We start from the raw sequence: 16,335 nt of genomic DNA, 5'->3' as shown, positions 1-16,335 counted from the left end.
CTTTGACTTGTTCAGTGTGAACGCTTATGTTTCCCTGCAGAAATTTTTAGAAAACATTTATGCCTTTATTTTAGAGAGAACACAGGTAGGGTAGGGGCAGAAGGAGAGGAGGAGAGAGAGAGATAGTGAGAGAGAGCGAGAGAGTTAGAAAGAAGCAGACTCCCCAGTGAGTGGAGAGTCCTACGTAGGGCTCAATTCCATGACCCCCAGATCAACCAAGAATTGGATGCTCAACCAACTCAGCCTCCCAGATGCGTCCCCTGCAGAAATTTTTAAATTTTGGTTTACTGGGTCTTGTCCTGAACCTTGCCGGATGGTTACATGCACGTGCGCCATATTGTCTTTCTAAAATCCAAAAAGTTCTGAATGCAAAAACATATCTGGCTCCCAGGGCTTCAGTTAGCAGATTATAGATCTGTAAAAAAAAAATAATAAAAATACCACCACCAAAACTTTCATCTTGACGGTCCTTGTGGGCATGCTGTAGGTCAACCATTTAATTTCATTCTTGTCCCTCCCTCCCCACCCCTGCCAACCTTTTTATACATTTTCCCCCGAACATTTAAGAATGACAGCTTTATTGAGATATAATTCACATACCATAAAATTCGCCCTTATAAAGTGTACAATTCAGCAGTGTCTTTTAAAGTAGATTCACAAGGTTGCTCAACTACCACCACTATCTGATTCTGAAACATTTTTGTTTCCCCCAAAAGAAACCCGTCCCCATTACCAGTCACTCCCCACTCCCACCCCTGCCTCCTCACCTGCCCAGCCCCCGGCAACCATGAATCTCCTTTCAATGTCTATGGGTTTGCCCATTCTAGACATTTCTTAAAATCGGGGGAACTCTTCAGTATGTGACCTTTTGTGCCTGACTGCTTTCCTTCAGCATGATGTTTTCCAGGTTCATCCATGTTGTAGCATGAATCAGGACTTGATTCCTTTTTTTTTTTTAATATTTTTAAATTTATTTGGCAGAGAGAGAGATCACAAGTAGGCAGAGAGGCAGGCAGAGACAGAGGGGGAAGCAGGCTCCCTGCTGAGCAGAGAACCCGATGTGGGGCTTGATCCCAGGACCCTGGGATCATGACTTGAGCTGAAGGCAGAGGCTTAATGCGCTGAGCCACCCAGGAACCCCAGGACTTGATACCTTTTTATGGCTGAATAACATCCCGCTGTGCAGCTAGATCCCATTATATCCTAGCCATTCAACTGTTGATAGACATATGAGTCATTTCCACCTTTCTGCTACTGTGAATAATGCTGAAATAAATATCTGCTTACAAGTTTTTGTTTCAAAACCTGTCTTCAGTTTTCTTGACCATATACCTATGAGGCAGGTGTTGGATCCTGTGGTGAGTCTATGTTTAACTTATTGAGGAACTACCAAAATATTTTCCACAGGGGATGCATCATCTTACATTCCTACCAGTGATATATGAGGGTTCCTCATGCATACGTTTTTGTTTGGTGACCCCATGACTTTTGTTTATTTATTTTTAAGATTTTATTCATTTATTTGACAGAGAGACAGAGATCACAAGCAGGCAGAGAGGCAGGCAGAGAGAGAGAGGGAAGCAGGCTCCCTGGCGAGCAGAGAGCCTGATGTGGGGCTCGATCCCAGGACCCTGAGATCCTGACCTGAGCTGAAGGCAGAGGCTTAACCCACTAAGCCACCCAGGCACCCCACACCATGACATTTTAATATTGCAGTTATACCATATATTTGTTTGTGTACTGTGTCTCTAACTGTGCCCTACATATAGGGAGAGTTAAGTTTTTTTTTTTTTCTCCCCAACAACCATTTTTTTATTCCCTTGGGTGTGCCACTGAGAACGAATGTTCTTGGAGAAGCTCGTCACTATCGTCACTTCAGTTAATCCTTACAACAGCCTCTGAAGTGGGTCCTATTCTATTTTTAAAATATTTTATTTATTTACTTGAGAGAAAGCAAGAGAGAGAGAGAGAGTGCACAGATGGAGGGGGAGAGAAAGTACCAGATTCCCCGCTGAGCAGGGAGCCCAATGTGGGACTTGGTCCCAGGACTCTTGATCATGACCTGAGCCGAAGAAGGCAGATGCTTCACCGACTGGGCCACCCAGGCACCCAAGTGGGTCCTATTCTTATTCCCTTTTAAAACTTAAAATCTGAGGCTCTAGGGGACAAGGTAAGTGATTTCTTGTGACTTACTGTCTCACAGCTAGTATGAGGTGGTGCAGGAAATCCAATGCCTGAGTCCACATCTTAAGAATCAGGTGATCCTGCTGGGGTTCAATCTCTAGTCTCTAAAGGGGAAACAAACCCTCCTGACCTTTGGAAGGACTGAATTTCATATGTGCTGTATAGCAAACGGGCAGGCAGGACAAGCAGAGCTGGCTGAGCTCTGAAACACCTCTGACTGGTGATGCATCTTGTTCCTTTCTCCCTAGAGAAGCAATCCTGACTCCTTTGCCAGCCAGGGTTTCATCCTCGGAGCATGGCATTTACTCTTGGTTTGTCATAACCATGGGATCTGGTCCTTAGACTCTTAGATCATCAGGGCTGAAGGGCCCGTTTGAGATGGGATGTCCTCTCCTTCACTTACAGGTCAGGAAAGCCAACCGAAGGAGAGTGACTTGCCCAAGATTATGAAACCCACCAGGCTGAGGTCTCCAGATTCCAGCCACATCCCACCACAAGAGGGTGGACAGAGTGGGCAGGGTGTGTCCTCCAGCCTTACAGCCCCGGCACCTGCAACTGAGGGACTAAGGAGGCTGCCCTCCCTATCAGTCTGCCTATCCCTCCTATCTCTACATATTTACTAATCTTTCCTTTCTCTCTTTAGCTTAATTTTCAAGCCCTATCTCTGTCACTTACTCACTAATGGTGTGATCTTCAACATCTTTTTTGGTAAAAAAGGATTCACAAGGCTATTGTGAGAAGCAAATATGACACACATGCTAAATCTTGAGCTGGGCTCTAGGGACACTGGAACCACATCTGCAAGGTGCTGCCCTGTCTAGGCTCTTATCAAAGGAGTTTTATTTTTTATTTTTTATTTTTTGGTCCAGTGCATGAGTGAGAGAAGAAGCTTGAGGGCAGTGAGGGGGGCTTTACCAAAATGCTCTCAGTGTTTCTCAGCAAGAGGACCCTGTTCAAAGTTAAAAGGCTATCACAGGTACACACAATAAACTCTTTAGTGTGACTACTTTAGGGGGTAAAATGAGACTGTCAGTGGGAAAAACTTTCCTTCTTAACCACATATACTTGAAATCATTGTGCGTTTTACTTCCTTCTTTGTCCTTTTCCCTTTCTCTTTATAAATGTTTTATTCAAGTACAACATACATCCGGAAAAACGAACAAGTTTGCTGCTAAGGACCACACCTACCCAGATCCAGAAAGACACCTTGAGGAGCCCTATTCCACCAGCTCCGTACTGGCCCCCTCCCACTCACACCCTGTCCTCCAAGGCAGGTCGTTCTCCTGACTTCTAACAGTAAAGGGGAGTTTTTTTGTTCTTTAAGATTTATTTATTAGATACAGAGAGACTGAATGCACCAAGTGGGGAGACAGGCAGAGGGACAGGGAGAGAGAGAATCTCAAGCAGACTCCCCTCTGAGCTTGGACGCAGGACACCCCCCCCCAACCCCCGCTCCTGCAGGCTCCATCTCCCCACCCTGAGATCATGACCTCACCCGAAATCAAGAGTCCACCCTTAAGGGCCTGGACTATGTCATCCAATCGCCCCTAAAGGGTAGTTTTGATTTTATAAAAATGGAACTGGCCAATACGAAAATTTTTTGTTTTTTTAAGATTTATTTACTTGACAGAGATCACAAGTAGGCAGAAAGGCAGGCAGAGAGAGAGGAGGAAGCAGGCTCCCAGCCCAGCAGAGAGCCCGATGCGGGGCTCGATCCCAGGACCCTGCGATCATGACCTGAGCCACCCAGGCGCCCCTGTTTCACTGTATTTGAAGTTATCTTAGAATTTTGAGAAAAAGCGTTCCTAGATTCTTAGAAGGATCTTTACCATAGCATCACCAACTTTTGGCCAGCAGAGGCTCCTTCGAAGCTCCATGCGCCTCCGCTTAGGGAACCACCTCCTCACCTCCTTTCTCTCCGCCCATCTCCGACAGGCTGTGTCTGAGGCTGCGCATTGCGTCGCTGGCGCGGGGAGGGCGGTCACGTGACTGCTGTTGGCCCGCCAGAATGGCGGCTTCCTGTGTGGCCCTGCTGGCGGTGGCCACGTCTCTGCTGCTACTGCTGCTGGTCTCGTGGAAGCGCTGGCGTCAGGGGCGCGCGAAATGGCACGTGATCATTGTGGTGCTGGGGGACGTGGGTCGCAGTCCCCGCATGCAGTACCACGCGTTGTCGTTTGCCAAGAGCGGCTTCTCCGTGACACTTCTGGGCTTTTGCAGTGAGTGCCCGGGAGACTGGGAGGGAGGCTGCACTCTCAGCCTTTAACCAGCGGCTTTGACCTACGCAGGGGAGCTGGGGCGGGGACGCCCCTTCCTCTCTCCTACCTCGGGTAGCTCTCTGAAATTGGATGGCCTCGGTAGTGGCCCTGATGGCTAGGTTTCTGCCCAACCTTTGCTGGATGGGTATCTAGGAACAGCCAGCGTTAACGGAGTGACTGCCATATGTCAGGACTGTGTTAAGTGAATTCATTGCATAGTCTCACATTACTTTCTAGTGAATAGAAAGACGGATTGGAACCCAGGTGTGTGTGACTCCAGGGTCAGTGACGATAACCATACTTCCTTGTGGCTACTTTGTCAGTCTGTGTCTCAGAGGACTTGTCTCCTCTCCATTCCACACCCTCAGTGCAGAGTCTGCAGGCAGGAGAAGTTTCATTTGTGCCGCATGTCCAGCTTTTATTCTCAGTATGCAGAAGCAGGATGACATCTTTAGAGGGAACCTCAGTCGTGTATCAGGGAAAAAGGGGAGTAGCACTGGTTGCCTCTGGCCCTGTTTTGAAGGTGTCATCAGAAAGTGGAGTGGAGTGGAACTTCCTAGGGGTCTGCCTGTTGTGGGGTAATTCCACCATCCAGGGAGCTCTAGATTGTCTGGAGTACCTACTGTGTGCCAGGCATTGTGTTAAGTAAATAAAAGTGGGTAAGATTCAGGCCCTCCCTCTGTGGGGAGAGTCTGGACAGGAAGTGTCCTCAGTGCTCTATTCTGGCTATGGGGAACAGAGAGAAAATTTCTTATTTTCCAAAACATTCTTATTTTCCAAAACATTCTTCACTATTCAGCCTGAGCTGCTGGATCATCTGACTTTATATTGCCCTGTCCACCGCATTAAAGGGTACATTCTTTTCAGACTCCAGACCCTATGATGAGCTCTTGCAGAACAACAGAATTCAGATTGTGAGTTTGACAGAACTTCAGAAACTTCCAGGTAGGATGCAGTGAACTCCAGATCCCTCTGAATCTGTGTCTGTGTTGGGCGGGTGGGGGGTTCTACACATTGCCAAGAATTCCTTCGGGAGTAACAACTGTTTTTTGACTTGTAGTTGGGCCCTGCATTTTCCAGTATGGAGTCAAAGTTATATTTCAGTCTGTGCACTTGCTGTGGAAGTTGATATGCAGGGAGCCAGCAGCCTACATCTTTCTCCAGGTAAATGTCAGCCTTGCGTCGTCCTATGAGAACCACTGTTAAGCTTCCTTTACTTTCCAGCCTTTTAAAATGTGCAAATTGTGGAGCACCTGGTTGGCTTAGTCGTTTGAGCATCTGCCTTCAGCTCAGGCCATGATCTCAGGGTCCTGGGATCCAGCCTCACATGGGGCTCCCTGCTCAGCGGGGAGCCTGCTTCTCCCTGTCCCTTTGCCACTTTCCCTGCCTGTGTGTGCACTCTTTTTTTTTTTTTTTTTAAAGATTATTTATTTATTTATTTGACAGAGAGACATCACAAGTAGGCAGAGAGGCAGGCAGAGAGAGCGAGAGAGAGGAGGAAGCAGGCTCCCTGCTGAGCAGAGAGCCCGATGCGGGACTCGATCCCAGGACTCTGAGATCATGACCTGAGCCGAAGGCAGTGGATTAACCCACTGAGCCACCCAGGCGCCCCCTCTTTTTTTTTTTTTTTAAGATTTTATTTATTTATTTGACAGAGATCACAAGCAGGCAGAGAGGCAGACAGATAAAAAGGGAGAAGTAGGCTCTCCGTTGAGCAGAGAGCCTGATGTGGGACTCGATCCCAGCCTGAGGTTGTGACCTGAGTTGAAGGCAGAGGCTCAACCCAGTGAGCCACCCAGGCGCCTCTGTGCGTGTACTCTTTGTCTCTCTCTCTCTCTTTCTCTGTCATATAAATAAATAAATTTTTTTAAAAAAGATTTTATCCATTTATTTGACAGAGATCACAAGTAGGCAGAGAGGCAGGCAGAGAGAGAGAGAGAGGAGGAAGCAGGCTCCCTGACAGGCAAAGAGCCCGATGTGGGGCTTGATCCCAGGACCCTGAGATCATGACCTGAGCTGAAAGCAGAGGCTTTTAACCCACTGAGCCACCCAGGCACCCCAATAAATAAAATTTTTGAAAAAAAAAAGGCAAATTGGTGAATAAATTGCATATTTGTGAGTGTATAGACTTATAAAAACATGAGTAAGAGCTTACGGTGTGTGTCCATTGTATTAATGGTACTCATTCATTCTGTTATTTTGTCATTATAGACAGAGTCTTAGACTGTACTTACTACATATCTATATGTCTGTATTAATTCATCCAATTCCTCACAATTCTAATAAGTAGGGTCTTGTATGACCCATGTTTTAGAGATGAAGAAACTTAGGTCTAGAGAGGTTCTGTAAATAGCCCCGTCATCACACATCTAGGAAATACTGGAGTAAAGATTTGAACCAAGTAGTTGGTCTGGTTCTGGAATTAGGCTCTCAGACTCTTCCATTCACTGCTTTTTAACATATAAGAACACCTTCTTTTAATTAGCTGCACTGGATTCCACTATATGATATGCTCTTAACATACTTATTTCATTTTAACAGACATTCAGATACTTCTAGATTTTTCACTTTTACAAATAGCACAGCAAAGAGCACGAGTGACCATATGTTTTTTGCAGTTCCTTTGTGGGGTAAATTCCTGTGCTTGATCAGAGTTCATGCTCTTTTTAAACTTTTTTTCCTTTTTTTTTTTTTTTTAAGTAGGCCTCATGCACAACATGAGGCTTGAACTCACAATCCTGAGATGAAGAGTCATATGCTCTGGGGTGCCTGGGTGGCTCAGTCAGTTAAGTGTCTGACTTTTGCTCAGGTCATGATCTTGGGGTCCTGGGATTGAGCCCAGTTTTGGGCTCCCTGCTCAGTGGGGAGAGCAGAGCCCCTCTCCCTCTGCCCCTCCTTCCCACTTGCACGCTCTCTCTCTGTCTCTCAGATAAATAATAAAGTCTTAAAAAAAAAAAAGGGGTCACTGCTCTATCAACATAGCAGTTAGGCACTCCAGAGTTCATGCACTTTTAAAATGTTGTGGTGTGTTACTAGATAGTCCTAGAATAAGGTTGAGCCAGTTTTTCCCCCATCCAGTGGGGATGCCTCTTCTCCCATGTCCTCACCACCCCTCTCTATTGTTAGGTGTCTTAGAGGTTACATTCTGCTAGGTGAAAAATGCACCTCTTTGGCTATTTTTTATCTCCTTGATTTTTGGTGGCCTTGGGCTTTTCAGGATGGTCAATTTTATTTCCTTTATGAGTTTTTAAAAAAATATTATTTATTTATTTATTTGACAGAGAGATCACAAGTAGGTAGAGAGGCAGACAGAGAGAGAGGGGGAAGCAGGCTCCCCGCTGAGCAGAGAGCCCAACATGGGGCTTGATCCCAGGACCCCGAGATCATGACCCGAGCTGAAGGCAGAGAGGCTCAACCCACTGAGCCACCCAGGCGCCCCTCCTTTATGAGTTTTTACACCTTTTTTGGTGAGGAAGAGGGTCTTTCTTCTGCTTATTAATTACCAAGAGCTTTGTAAAGATCATTGGCTCTTTGCCATGTATGTTGCCACTGTTTTCAGTCAGTTTATTGTTGACCGTGGTCTGGGTTTCCTTCTCTTCATTCAAATATCTCTTTCCCAGAACCCCCCAGGCTTACCTGCCATCGCTGTCTGCTGGTTTGTGGGCTGCCTCTGTGGGAGCAAGCTCGTCATCGACTGGCACAACTATGGCTACTCCATTATGGGGCTGGTGCATGGCCCCAGTCACCGCCTTGTCCTCCTGGCCAAGTGGTGAGTGTCTGGGAAGAGGGTACAGACACCTTCCCTGAACCGGGTAGGAAAAAGGGCCAGTGCAGAGACCTGGTGAAGCTGGTCCCCCAGGTGCTCTGTGAAATAAGGGCAAGGCTGGGGGATTAGACTGACTCTGGTTACAAGTAACAGAGATGGGCCTAAGCCAAGGCAGACTTTTGTTGGTCCTGAAACTGCAAAGTCCAGAGACATGGCTGACTTTGACTCAAAAAGTGTCATCAGGACCCGCTGTCATTTCTCCGCACTCCGTCCTGGAGGTGTTTCTCTTGTGTTGGGGGCTCTCCTGGCACCCTGACAGGCTCAGTAGAGAAAGGGAACCTCTCTGATTGTCAGGCTCTGACATCCCACTGGGGTGGGGGTGCTGCAGTACCCCGATACCTCAGGTTTAGGGGAAGTGCTCTGCTGTCAGACCTGGGGTCCCAGGTGCCCCCAGATTAGATCTCCAAATAAAAACTGGGGGTGCTGTTGGGGGATGGGGACACAGGCCCCAGTCGGCTGCAACCAGTGAGACAGCAAGAAAGAAGGGCCTGCGGGAGCAGATTGGATGCAGAGCAGGAAGAGTCGTGCTCTGAGCCCGAGTGGGCAGTATCTGACCCTGATGGGTCATTCACCAAGGGTCGTAATAGCTGTGGCAGCAGCAGCAGCAAGTGATCGTGGAGTACTTGCTGCATGCCAGGCCCTTTATCCCATTCAGTCTTCGCTGCCCCTGGTGAGGATGTCCTCTGGTCACTCTCCTTTTACAAGCCAGGAAACCAAGGTCCAGCACCACTTTGCTGCTTGCCACACAGGTAGTAAGTGTGAGGACCACAGTTCAGTCCCAAGCTGTCCAGCTCTCTTGCCTCCTCCGCATCCTGAGTGAGGAATGGGCTGTGGTACACCAGGAGCATTCAGCAACCTTGAGTGCTTCCTCCCTTTTCACTTTCACTTCTGCCATGGGATAGGGCTCAGGTCTCCACTGGGGGCTAATCTGCTGCTAACACCTCTCTCAGATTTTTAAAACCATCCCTTGGTAACCCACAAGCCCAGCCCCACAGCCTCTGCAGCAAGAGTACAGTGTGGGTAAGATTTAATAATGAAGGCTTTATTACATTTCTTCCTTTGGTGGCAGGAGAGCCTGGATTTTCCCTTCTGTAGAGAAAGGTTCTTTCTTTCTTTTTTTTTTTTTTTAAGATTTTATTTATTTGACACAGAGAGAGATAGCAGGAGAGGGAACACAAGCAGGGGGAGTGGGAGAGGGAGAAGTGGGGCTCGATCCCTGGACCCTGGGATCATGACCTGTGCTGAAGGCAGGTGCTTAACTACTAAGCTGCCCAGGCACCCTGAGATAATGTTTCTAACTGTATTTAAGCTAAAAAATGATATGACTTAAAGGTGTAAAAGAAATAGTACGGGGGTGCCTGGGTGGCTCAGTGGGTTAAAGCCTCTGCCTTCGGCTCAGGTCATGATCCCAGGGTCCTGGGATCGAGCCCCACCCACATCCGGCTCTCTGCTCAGCAGGGAGCCTGTTGCCTCCTCTCTCTCTCTCTGCCTCTCTGCCTACTTGTGATCTCTGTCTGTCAAATAAATAAATAAAATCTTAAAAAAAAAGAAATAGTACAGACGGAACTCAGCGCAGACTCTGGGGAGGCACCTCACCAGCAACTCGATTTGGGAAACCCCCAGCCCTGTGCTCTTGTGTACCAGAAGGTATCAAGTCAAGTGGGGGTGGTGGCAGTAGTGGTGGGTCCAGGGCTCCTGGCTGAATGGTGATATGTCTTTTCAGGTACGAGAAGCTCTGCGGGCGCCTGTCCCACCTGAATCTATGTGTGACCAACTCCATGCGGGAAGATCTGGCAGAGAACTGGGGCATCAAGTAGGGGCCTGGGGAGGCGAGGGGCCCCAAGCATGGTTGGTCCCAGCTGCAGTGCCTGCTGTGTCATGTTGGCGAGGCAGCCACAAATGCTCAGGGGTCTGGGGAGATGATTACTGGTTTTGGGAAGCCGAGGGGGGAGGAGACCAGACTGTCCATGTGGTTTTGGTCTTAGAACATGTCTCTGAGCTTCCCAAGTAATTCTGAAGCTTCTTAGTGTCCTTGTCCGAGTCTTGGATCCTCTGAATGCCCTTATTTTTTGGATCCCCCTGAATCTTGTATGCCTTAGCCCTTTCTCTGGCTCTCTCTAGAGCCACCAGTGATCTCATTGCAGAGCTGTGACCGTCTATGACAAGCCAGCCTCTTTCTTTAAAGAGACACCCTTGGACCTGCAACACCAGCTGTTTATGAAGTTGGGCTGCACCTACTCTGCATTTAAGGCCCGGTAGGTGTCCCATCTTCAGTCTTTATCTGTCTTCTCTTGTGCTTCCTGCTGTCCCACCTGTCCCCACCTCCTCACAGCTGTCCCCGTTGCTCCCCTGACCCTGGCTCCTCACTGCTGCTCTGGCCTCTCTTGTCTCTGGCTGCAGACAAGATTAGGGAATCCCCTAATCCAGGGGTTGGCAGACTGTGACCATAGGCCTGCCGCCTCTTTTGGTAAATAAAGTTTTATGGCTCTACAGTACACTCACCGAGTAATGCACCGTGCATGGCCGCTTTTGTTCAGCAACAGTAGAGCTGAGTTTTGCAACAGAGACTGGAGGGCGGGGCTGACATGGCGGCATCCTGACTGTTGGGAGTCTGCTGGCCTCACTCCTCACTCTGGCAGGCAATCACCATCCTGGGGCCTGAAGCCTTGCTCTGTGACATCTCATGGGCTCTGTTTCTGTTCCTTCAGCTCTGAACGCCTGGACCCAGCAACAGAGAGGTCGGCCTTCACAGAGCGGGACTCTCAGAGTGGGGTGGTGACGTATCTTCGTGGGCGGCCGGCCCTGTTGATCAGCAGCACCAGCTGGACAGGTCTAGGACCCCTCCGGGCACTTGGGGCTTGTTTGAGTGCCAGGCTGAGCCTGCGCCCCATGTGTATTTGAGGACACTGGGGACCCGATGAGAAGGGGCGTGGCCTTGAGCTGGGATGGGAAGCATCTAGAAATTAGCCAATGACACTTTGGTCTCTTTTCTTATAGAGGATGAAGACTTCTCCATCTTGCTGGCGGCATTAGAAAGTAGGTGTGTGGCTGTTAGCAGGAGCTTGTCAGGGGCTTTTGAGCCGTGAGGTGCTCACCTGGCCTTGCATGTTGTGTCCTGCAGCATGTTCCTGCCCCCAGGGCCACTGAGTGGGTCAGCCTAAGGACATGGGTCGTGGAGGTGGTGACTCTTTGAGTCCCCATTTGGGTCACTGACTAACCAGGCCCTAGATCTGAAATGCCACCTCTGGGAGAGTGATCTTGTGGCTGGGAGAGGCTACCTCCCCTGCAACTGTCCCGTCCCCCAGCCTGCACTCACCTGATTAGATAGTAATCCTGGTTATCATTTTATTTTTTTAAACATAGAGTTTGAACAGCTGATCCTAGACGGAGAGAGCCTTCCTTCTCTGGTCTGTGTGATAACAGGTATTGCCAGGGACTGTCCATGTTCCCGTATGAAATGGGGTGGTTGCGGGGAGGGCCTGCAGAAGGCATCTGCCTTTATTAGGTGCCTTCGCACACCAGGCAGGTGGTGTTGGTTGTCTTGTCAGTCCTGACCATAGCTCTCTGATGTAGGGTTTTCTATACTAGTTTGATAGAGGAGGAAACTGAAGCTCAGAGGGGCATGACAGCAGGATTGTGGCTTCTGGTTGAATCTTGGATAGCATAGCCTCATAGTTACTGAGTTTTACTTGTATGCAGTGGTTTCCAGGCATTTTTTTTTTTTTTTAAATGAAAGAGTCTACTTTAAAGAGCTCAACATAAAATTATTTCCTGAGTAGGCCAGCGGGGAGAGAGAGAAGCAGAGAGCTGTGGTTGGAGCAGAGTCCTGGCAAACTCCCTCACCTTGTACTCCCCTCCTCCTGGCCAGAGTTCTCAGGGGCAGCTAGGAACCCACTGTATACCCTGTGCCACCTGGGGCATCAGGGAAGACATAGACCAGTCTGGGCGAGAAGTTGTATCCAGTTGGCACTCTGGTGCCTGGCCACCTTCCAAGCCTGAGGCCCTCTTAATGCAGGTTGCTCGGGGGGAAGGACCATGGCTTCAGTGGTCTGGGTGCATTCCCCTTGGTGGTCTGGAAGGGGCCAAATGGGAACCTGATCACATCTTCAGAGTGTGGGCCTTCCGCTCACACCTCTGCAGGGTTCTGAGGCTTGAGGCTGTGGGATGGGGCCAGAGATGGGTCCAGTGCAGTGACTGAGATCTTCTTGGCAAGGCAAAGGGCCTCTGAAGGAGTATTACGGCGGCCTCATCAGCCAGAAGCGTTTCCAGCACATCCAAGTCTGTACACCGTGGCTGGAGGCTGAGGACTATCCCCTGCTTCTAGGTAAGGGCATCCAGCCAGCAGCCTACAGGGAGAGAGCTGGGGTTTAAAAGGGAATATTCTAGGACACAGCAGGGACAGAGTTTTTCTGGAAAGGGTCAGATAGTGAATGTCTCATTTGCTTCTATTGCATAGTCTTTGTTTTGTAATCTTTTAAAAATTAAAAGCCATTCTTAGCTCCAGGGCCATAGACACACAGGCCTCAGGCTGGATTGGGCCCTGCTTAGGGGCTGCGTGGGGCTGGGAGATGCCACCTCCAGGAACCTGTCAGAGGAGCTCTTGGCTATCCTCCAGGAGACCAGGCTGCTTCCTGATACGCCGGCTTCTCTCACCTGCGGGGGCCCTAGACCTGTTTATCAGGGTTCTGTCTTCTCAACCTCCAAGCCCTCCATTCAGTCCTGCTCTTCCATCTGGGCAGAAGGGCTGGGCCTGGCCTTGGGTTGGGGTTCCCCATTCCCCACGTCTGGGAGGGTAGTGGCTTGGGAGATGCAGAAATAATGTGTTAAGCACCATTGACTCCCCTGGGTCCCTAATCCTCCTTCATCTTCCTTTCTCCGGGAGAGGGTGCTGGCCTCGCGCTGACATGTCTCGAAAGGCCTCATCTTCCGGCAGTGTCAAGTGGAAAGCCTTTGGTTGGCAGGAGTTCCCAGGCAGTATTTAGTGATGCAAAGTTGTTTATTTGGCTTTATTTCCACAGTGACAGCTGGTTTTCTGTTGGATGTGCTATGTTTTTTTTTTTCCCTAATAGTTTGGTAAAACATACAGTAAAAACTTGCTGTTTTAATGATTTTTCCATTTTTAAGTATACGTACAACTCAGTAGCATTATTTACATACAAAGTGTTATACAATCATCACCCGTCTATTTCCAAAACATTTTCATCACCCCAAGCAGAAATTCTGAACCCCTTTAACAATAACTACTACTGATTCTTTCAAAATACATGTGGTTAAGTAGACAAAGGGAGTCTGTTTGACTGAAACTACCCGTGATGGGCGGGTCATTTTCAAACAGGGCCGAGTGGCTGGGAATGGCTGTTGGGGAGAAGCGCTGTGTGTCTGCTTTTCTCCAGGCTGCTTGGCCAACTCAGCCAGTTGTATGTGGGGCTGGGGGCATTGTTACCCTGTTTTCCATTCCCTATGCTGAGGTGACAATCCACAGTCCTTTCAGGATTTGTGTTCTAGGGGTGCATGGGCCTGCGCTCTGACTGCCCCCCTCGCCCCAACCCTGCAGGCTCGGCAGACCTGGGTGTGTGCCTGCACAAGTCCTCCAGCGGCCTGGACCTGCCCATGAAGGTGGTGGACATGTTTGGGTGCTGTCTGCCTGTGTGCGCTGTGAACTTCCAGTGGTAGGAACAGAAACCGAATGTTCACGGAGTTAGGTTCTCAGATCAGCTGTGGTGGCGGGAGGGTGGGGGGAGGGGAGGTTTTGTCAGTAAGGTCGGAATTGCTCAAGGAATTCTCCTGGAAAATCATGCAGCATTGCCAGGTGGTCCTTGGGAGTAGGGCCCATGGGCTTTCTGTGGGTGGGCTGTACCCTGTTGAAGGAGTGGACTTCCACTTAGAGCTGATGTTGAATAAAAAACATGAGTCTTAAATATTCCACTTAGGGAGCCTGTGCTCATGGATAGAGTGGTGGATGGAATTGCCGGCACAGCTGACATGGTTTTATTTCTGTGTCCCTTTTGTCTGGGCTCATAAGAGTTGAATTGGAATCAGTTAAATGAGTGTGATTCTGTCTCCACTGTTCCTGGCAAAGATGGGTGTTTGGAGAGGGCGGTGTTAGGAGAGGTTCTAGAAATAATAGCCCTACCACTGGTTCAGGAGCCAGCCTCTGAATGGAAAATACAGGATGTTCGACCCTGAGCTCCGGGCACATTGGGATTAACTCCTTGTTGACCCAGAAAAGTCATCCTTAATGTGCCAGGTCTCCCTCTAGTGCAGTTGCCTTTTACCTTGTTTCTCTGCTGTGCAATTAAGAAAAAAAAAAAAAAAAAAAAAGGAGAGCTCATTGAGCACATTCTCAGAGAAAAGAGCCTGTAGCAGAAAAGGTCAAAGTATGTGCTCACTGTTCCTCCTTCTTGGAATAGTTTGGATTTTTAATGTGTATATGTCCCTCGAGGCCTTTTTTTTCTATTCAGATGCCAAACCTAAGAACAGACTCGCTGCAAGCCGACTGACCATGGGAGGGGTGGGAGGGGGAGTCCGTGTGGGCACCGTGGGGACCGCGGGCACCGCGGGCACCGTGGGGATTTTCCAGGCAGCTCTCAGGTCTGTGATTCTCTCTGCAGCTTACACGAGCTTGTGAAACATGAGGAAAATGGCCTGGTCTTCGAGGACTCTGAGGAGCTGGCAGCCCAGCTGCAGGTAGCCACATCTGCCCCCGCGCCAGGCTGAGCTCTGCCCTGATTCTTTGCTCCTGTGTCTGGGCAGGCCTATGCTGGGTCTGGGTGACAGCTGAGGCAGGGAGCAGTGGTCTCAGAGGCTGGGCCTCCATGCGCTCCGTGTGGGTGCGGCCCTGACTGCCCTCTGGGTTTGTGGAGCTTATACCACTTGGTGATGCTGGAGCTGGTGGACCGTGTGCTCTATCTAGGGAGTGAGCGACTAGGGAGTGAGTGAAGGGAGCTTCATGAAGCAGTTTTGCAGGGCTGGGGGTGGGGGTGGGAGTCTTCAAAGGGTGCTCACACTTATCACAAAAGATGGGTTCATCATTCTTGGCAGTTGAGACCAGGGACAGTAAACTTTCTGGAAAGGCCCAGATAGAAAATGTTTTTGCTTTGCCATAGTCTCAGAAGTCCTTAGCTCTGCTGTAACATGAAAGCAACCACAGTCTGTGAGTGGGGGCTCATAGGGATGGGGCTGTGTTCCAGTAAAACTACTTGCAGAGACAGATGGGGGTCGAAGTTGGCCCCTGGGCTTATTTTGCAAACACCTGATGTAGTTTAGCAACATGTAGTTTAGCTGGAAAGAACACAGATGCCGAGTTCTAGCACATGGGCTGGACAGTGGTGGGCAGAGGCTGAGGGTGAATGCTGTGGGTGGACAGAACAGCAGTGGCCAAGGGCTGCCACAGGGCATGGTGTGGATGGAAAACGCTGCAGTCTGGGCCGCACTGTCAAGAAGGAGCAGAGTAGGGGATGGAGCATGGCTGGGACTTGAGGGGTCTCCTATGCCATGTGAGGAAGGGGCTTGCTGGGTCTGGGATATCGGGGTCAGAGCTGTGTCAAGCTTAGCCAAGGTTGCTGTGAAAGCTGGGCCAGAGCCGTGGCTCTGGGGGCTCCGGGACACTTGTAATGGTTCTTGAAGTGTGGTGATGGAGGGTTTCGGTAGGATCACTGGTCTGGGAGCCTGTGTTTGGAGGGGGACAGGAGTCTAGGCTGCTGGGAAGGAGGGACAGCTCTAGGGTGGGACCTAGGACAGGGGTTGGAAGCAGTGATGAGTAAGTTCTGGTCGTTATTCTTCTAGATGCTTTTCTCAAAGTTTCCTGATCCTGCTGGCAAACTAAACCAGTTCCGGAAGAACCTCCGGGAGTCAGAGCAGCTTCGTTGGGATGAGAGCTGGAAGCAGACGGTGCTGCCTTTGCTTATGGACCAGTGACTGCTTGAGCCGAAGACAGTGCCCCTGAGTGTGGCCCAGTTCCTCTTAGCCCTGGGCAAACGCTTTAGAACAGCGCCTCCCTGTGGACAGCAGCTGGAAGGACGGCTGCGGAGTGAAATTTTTTTTTTTTTTTTTTTTTAAAGATTTTATTTA

The 16,335-nt window shown here is 49.4% G+C and overlaps 1 protein-coding gene across 1 annotated transcript; it reads left to right on the top strand.

Annotated features, from left to right (window-relative positions):
* Nucleotides 1–4,149: 4,149 nt before the first annotated feature.
* ALG1 (ALG1 chitobiosyldiphosphodolichol beta-mannosyltransferase) lies at nt 4,150–16,299 on the top strand. Its single transcript, XM_032327887.1, has 13 exons — nt 4,150–4,400; nt 5,307–5,384; nt 5,500–5,603; nt 8,060–8,208; nt 9,989–10,078; nt 10,410–10,520; nt 10,974–11,095; nt 11,263–11,301; nt 11,629–11,688; nt 12,479–12,589; nt 13,820–13,934; nt 14,877–14,952; nt 16,051–16,299. Exons 1-13 carry the CDS (start codon nt 4,193–4,195, stop codon nt 16,180–16,182), a joined length of 1,395 nt encoding a protein of 464 aa, XP_032183778.1. The 5' UTR covers nt 4,150–4,192; the 3' UTR covers nt 16,183–16,299.
* Nucleotides 16,300–16,335: the final 36 nt, after the last annotated feature.

This window comes from Mustela erminea, chromosome 20, assembly GCF_009829155.1.
Source record: "Mustela erminea isolate mMusErm1 chromosome 20, mMusErm1.Pri, whole genome shotgun sequence".
NCBI lineage: Eukaryota > Metazoa > Chordata > Mammalia > Carnivora > Mustelidae > Mustela > Mustela erminea.
The sequence above is the reverse complement of the archived record's forward strand: the minus strand, read 5'-3'. Positions and strand labels throughout refer to the sequence as shown.

Excerpts from the sequence above, each read along its gene's own strand:
- ALG1 (XM_032327887.1), top strand. The coding sequence starts at position 4,193 with ATGGCGGCTTCCTGTGTGGCCCTGCTGGCGGTGGCCACGTCTCTGCTG. Across the intron at positions 12,590-13,819 it reads GGACTATCCCCTGCTTCTAG|GCTCGGCAGACCTGGGTGTG; the intron begins GTAAGGGCATCC and ends CCAACCCTGCAG. Across the intron at positions 14,953-16,050 it reads AGCTGGCAGCCCAGCTGCAG|ATGCTTTTCTCAAAGTTTCC; the intron begins GTAGCCACATCT and ends TTATTCTTCTAG.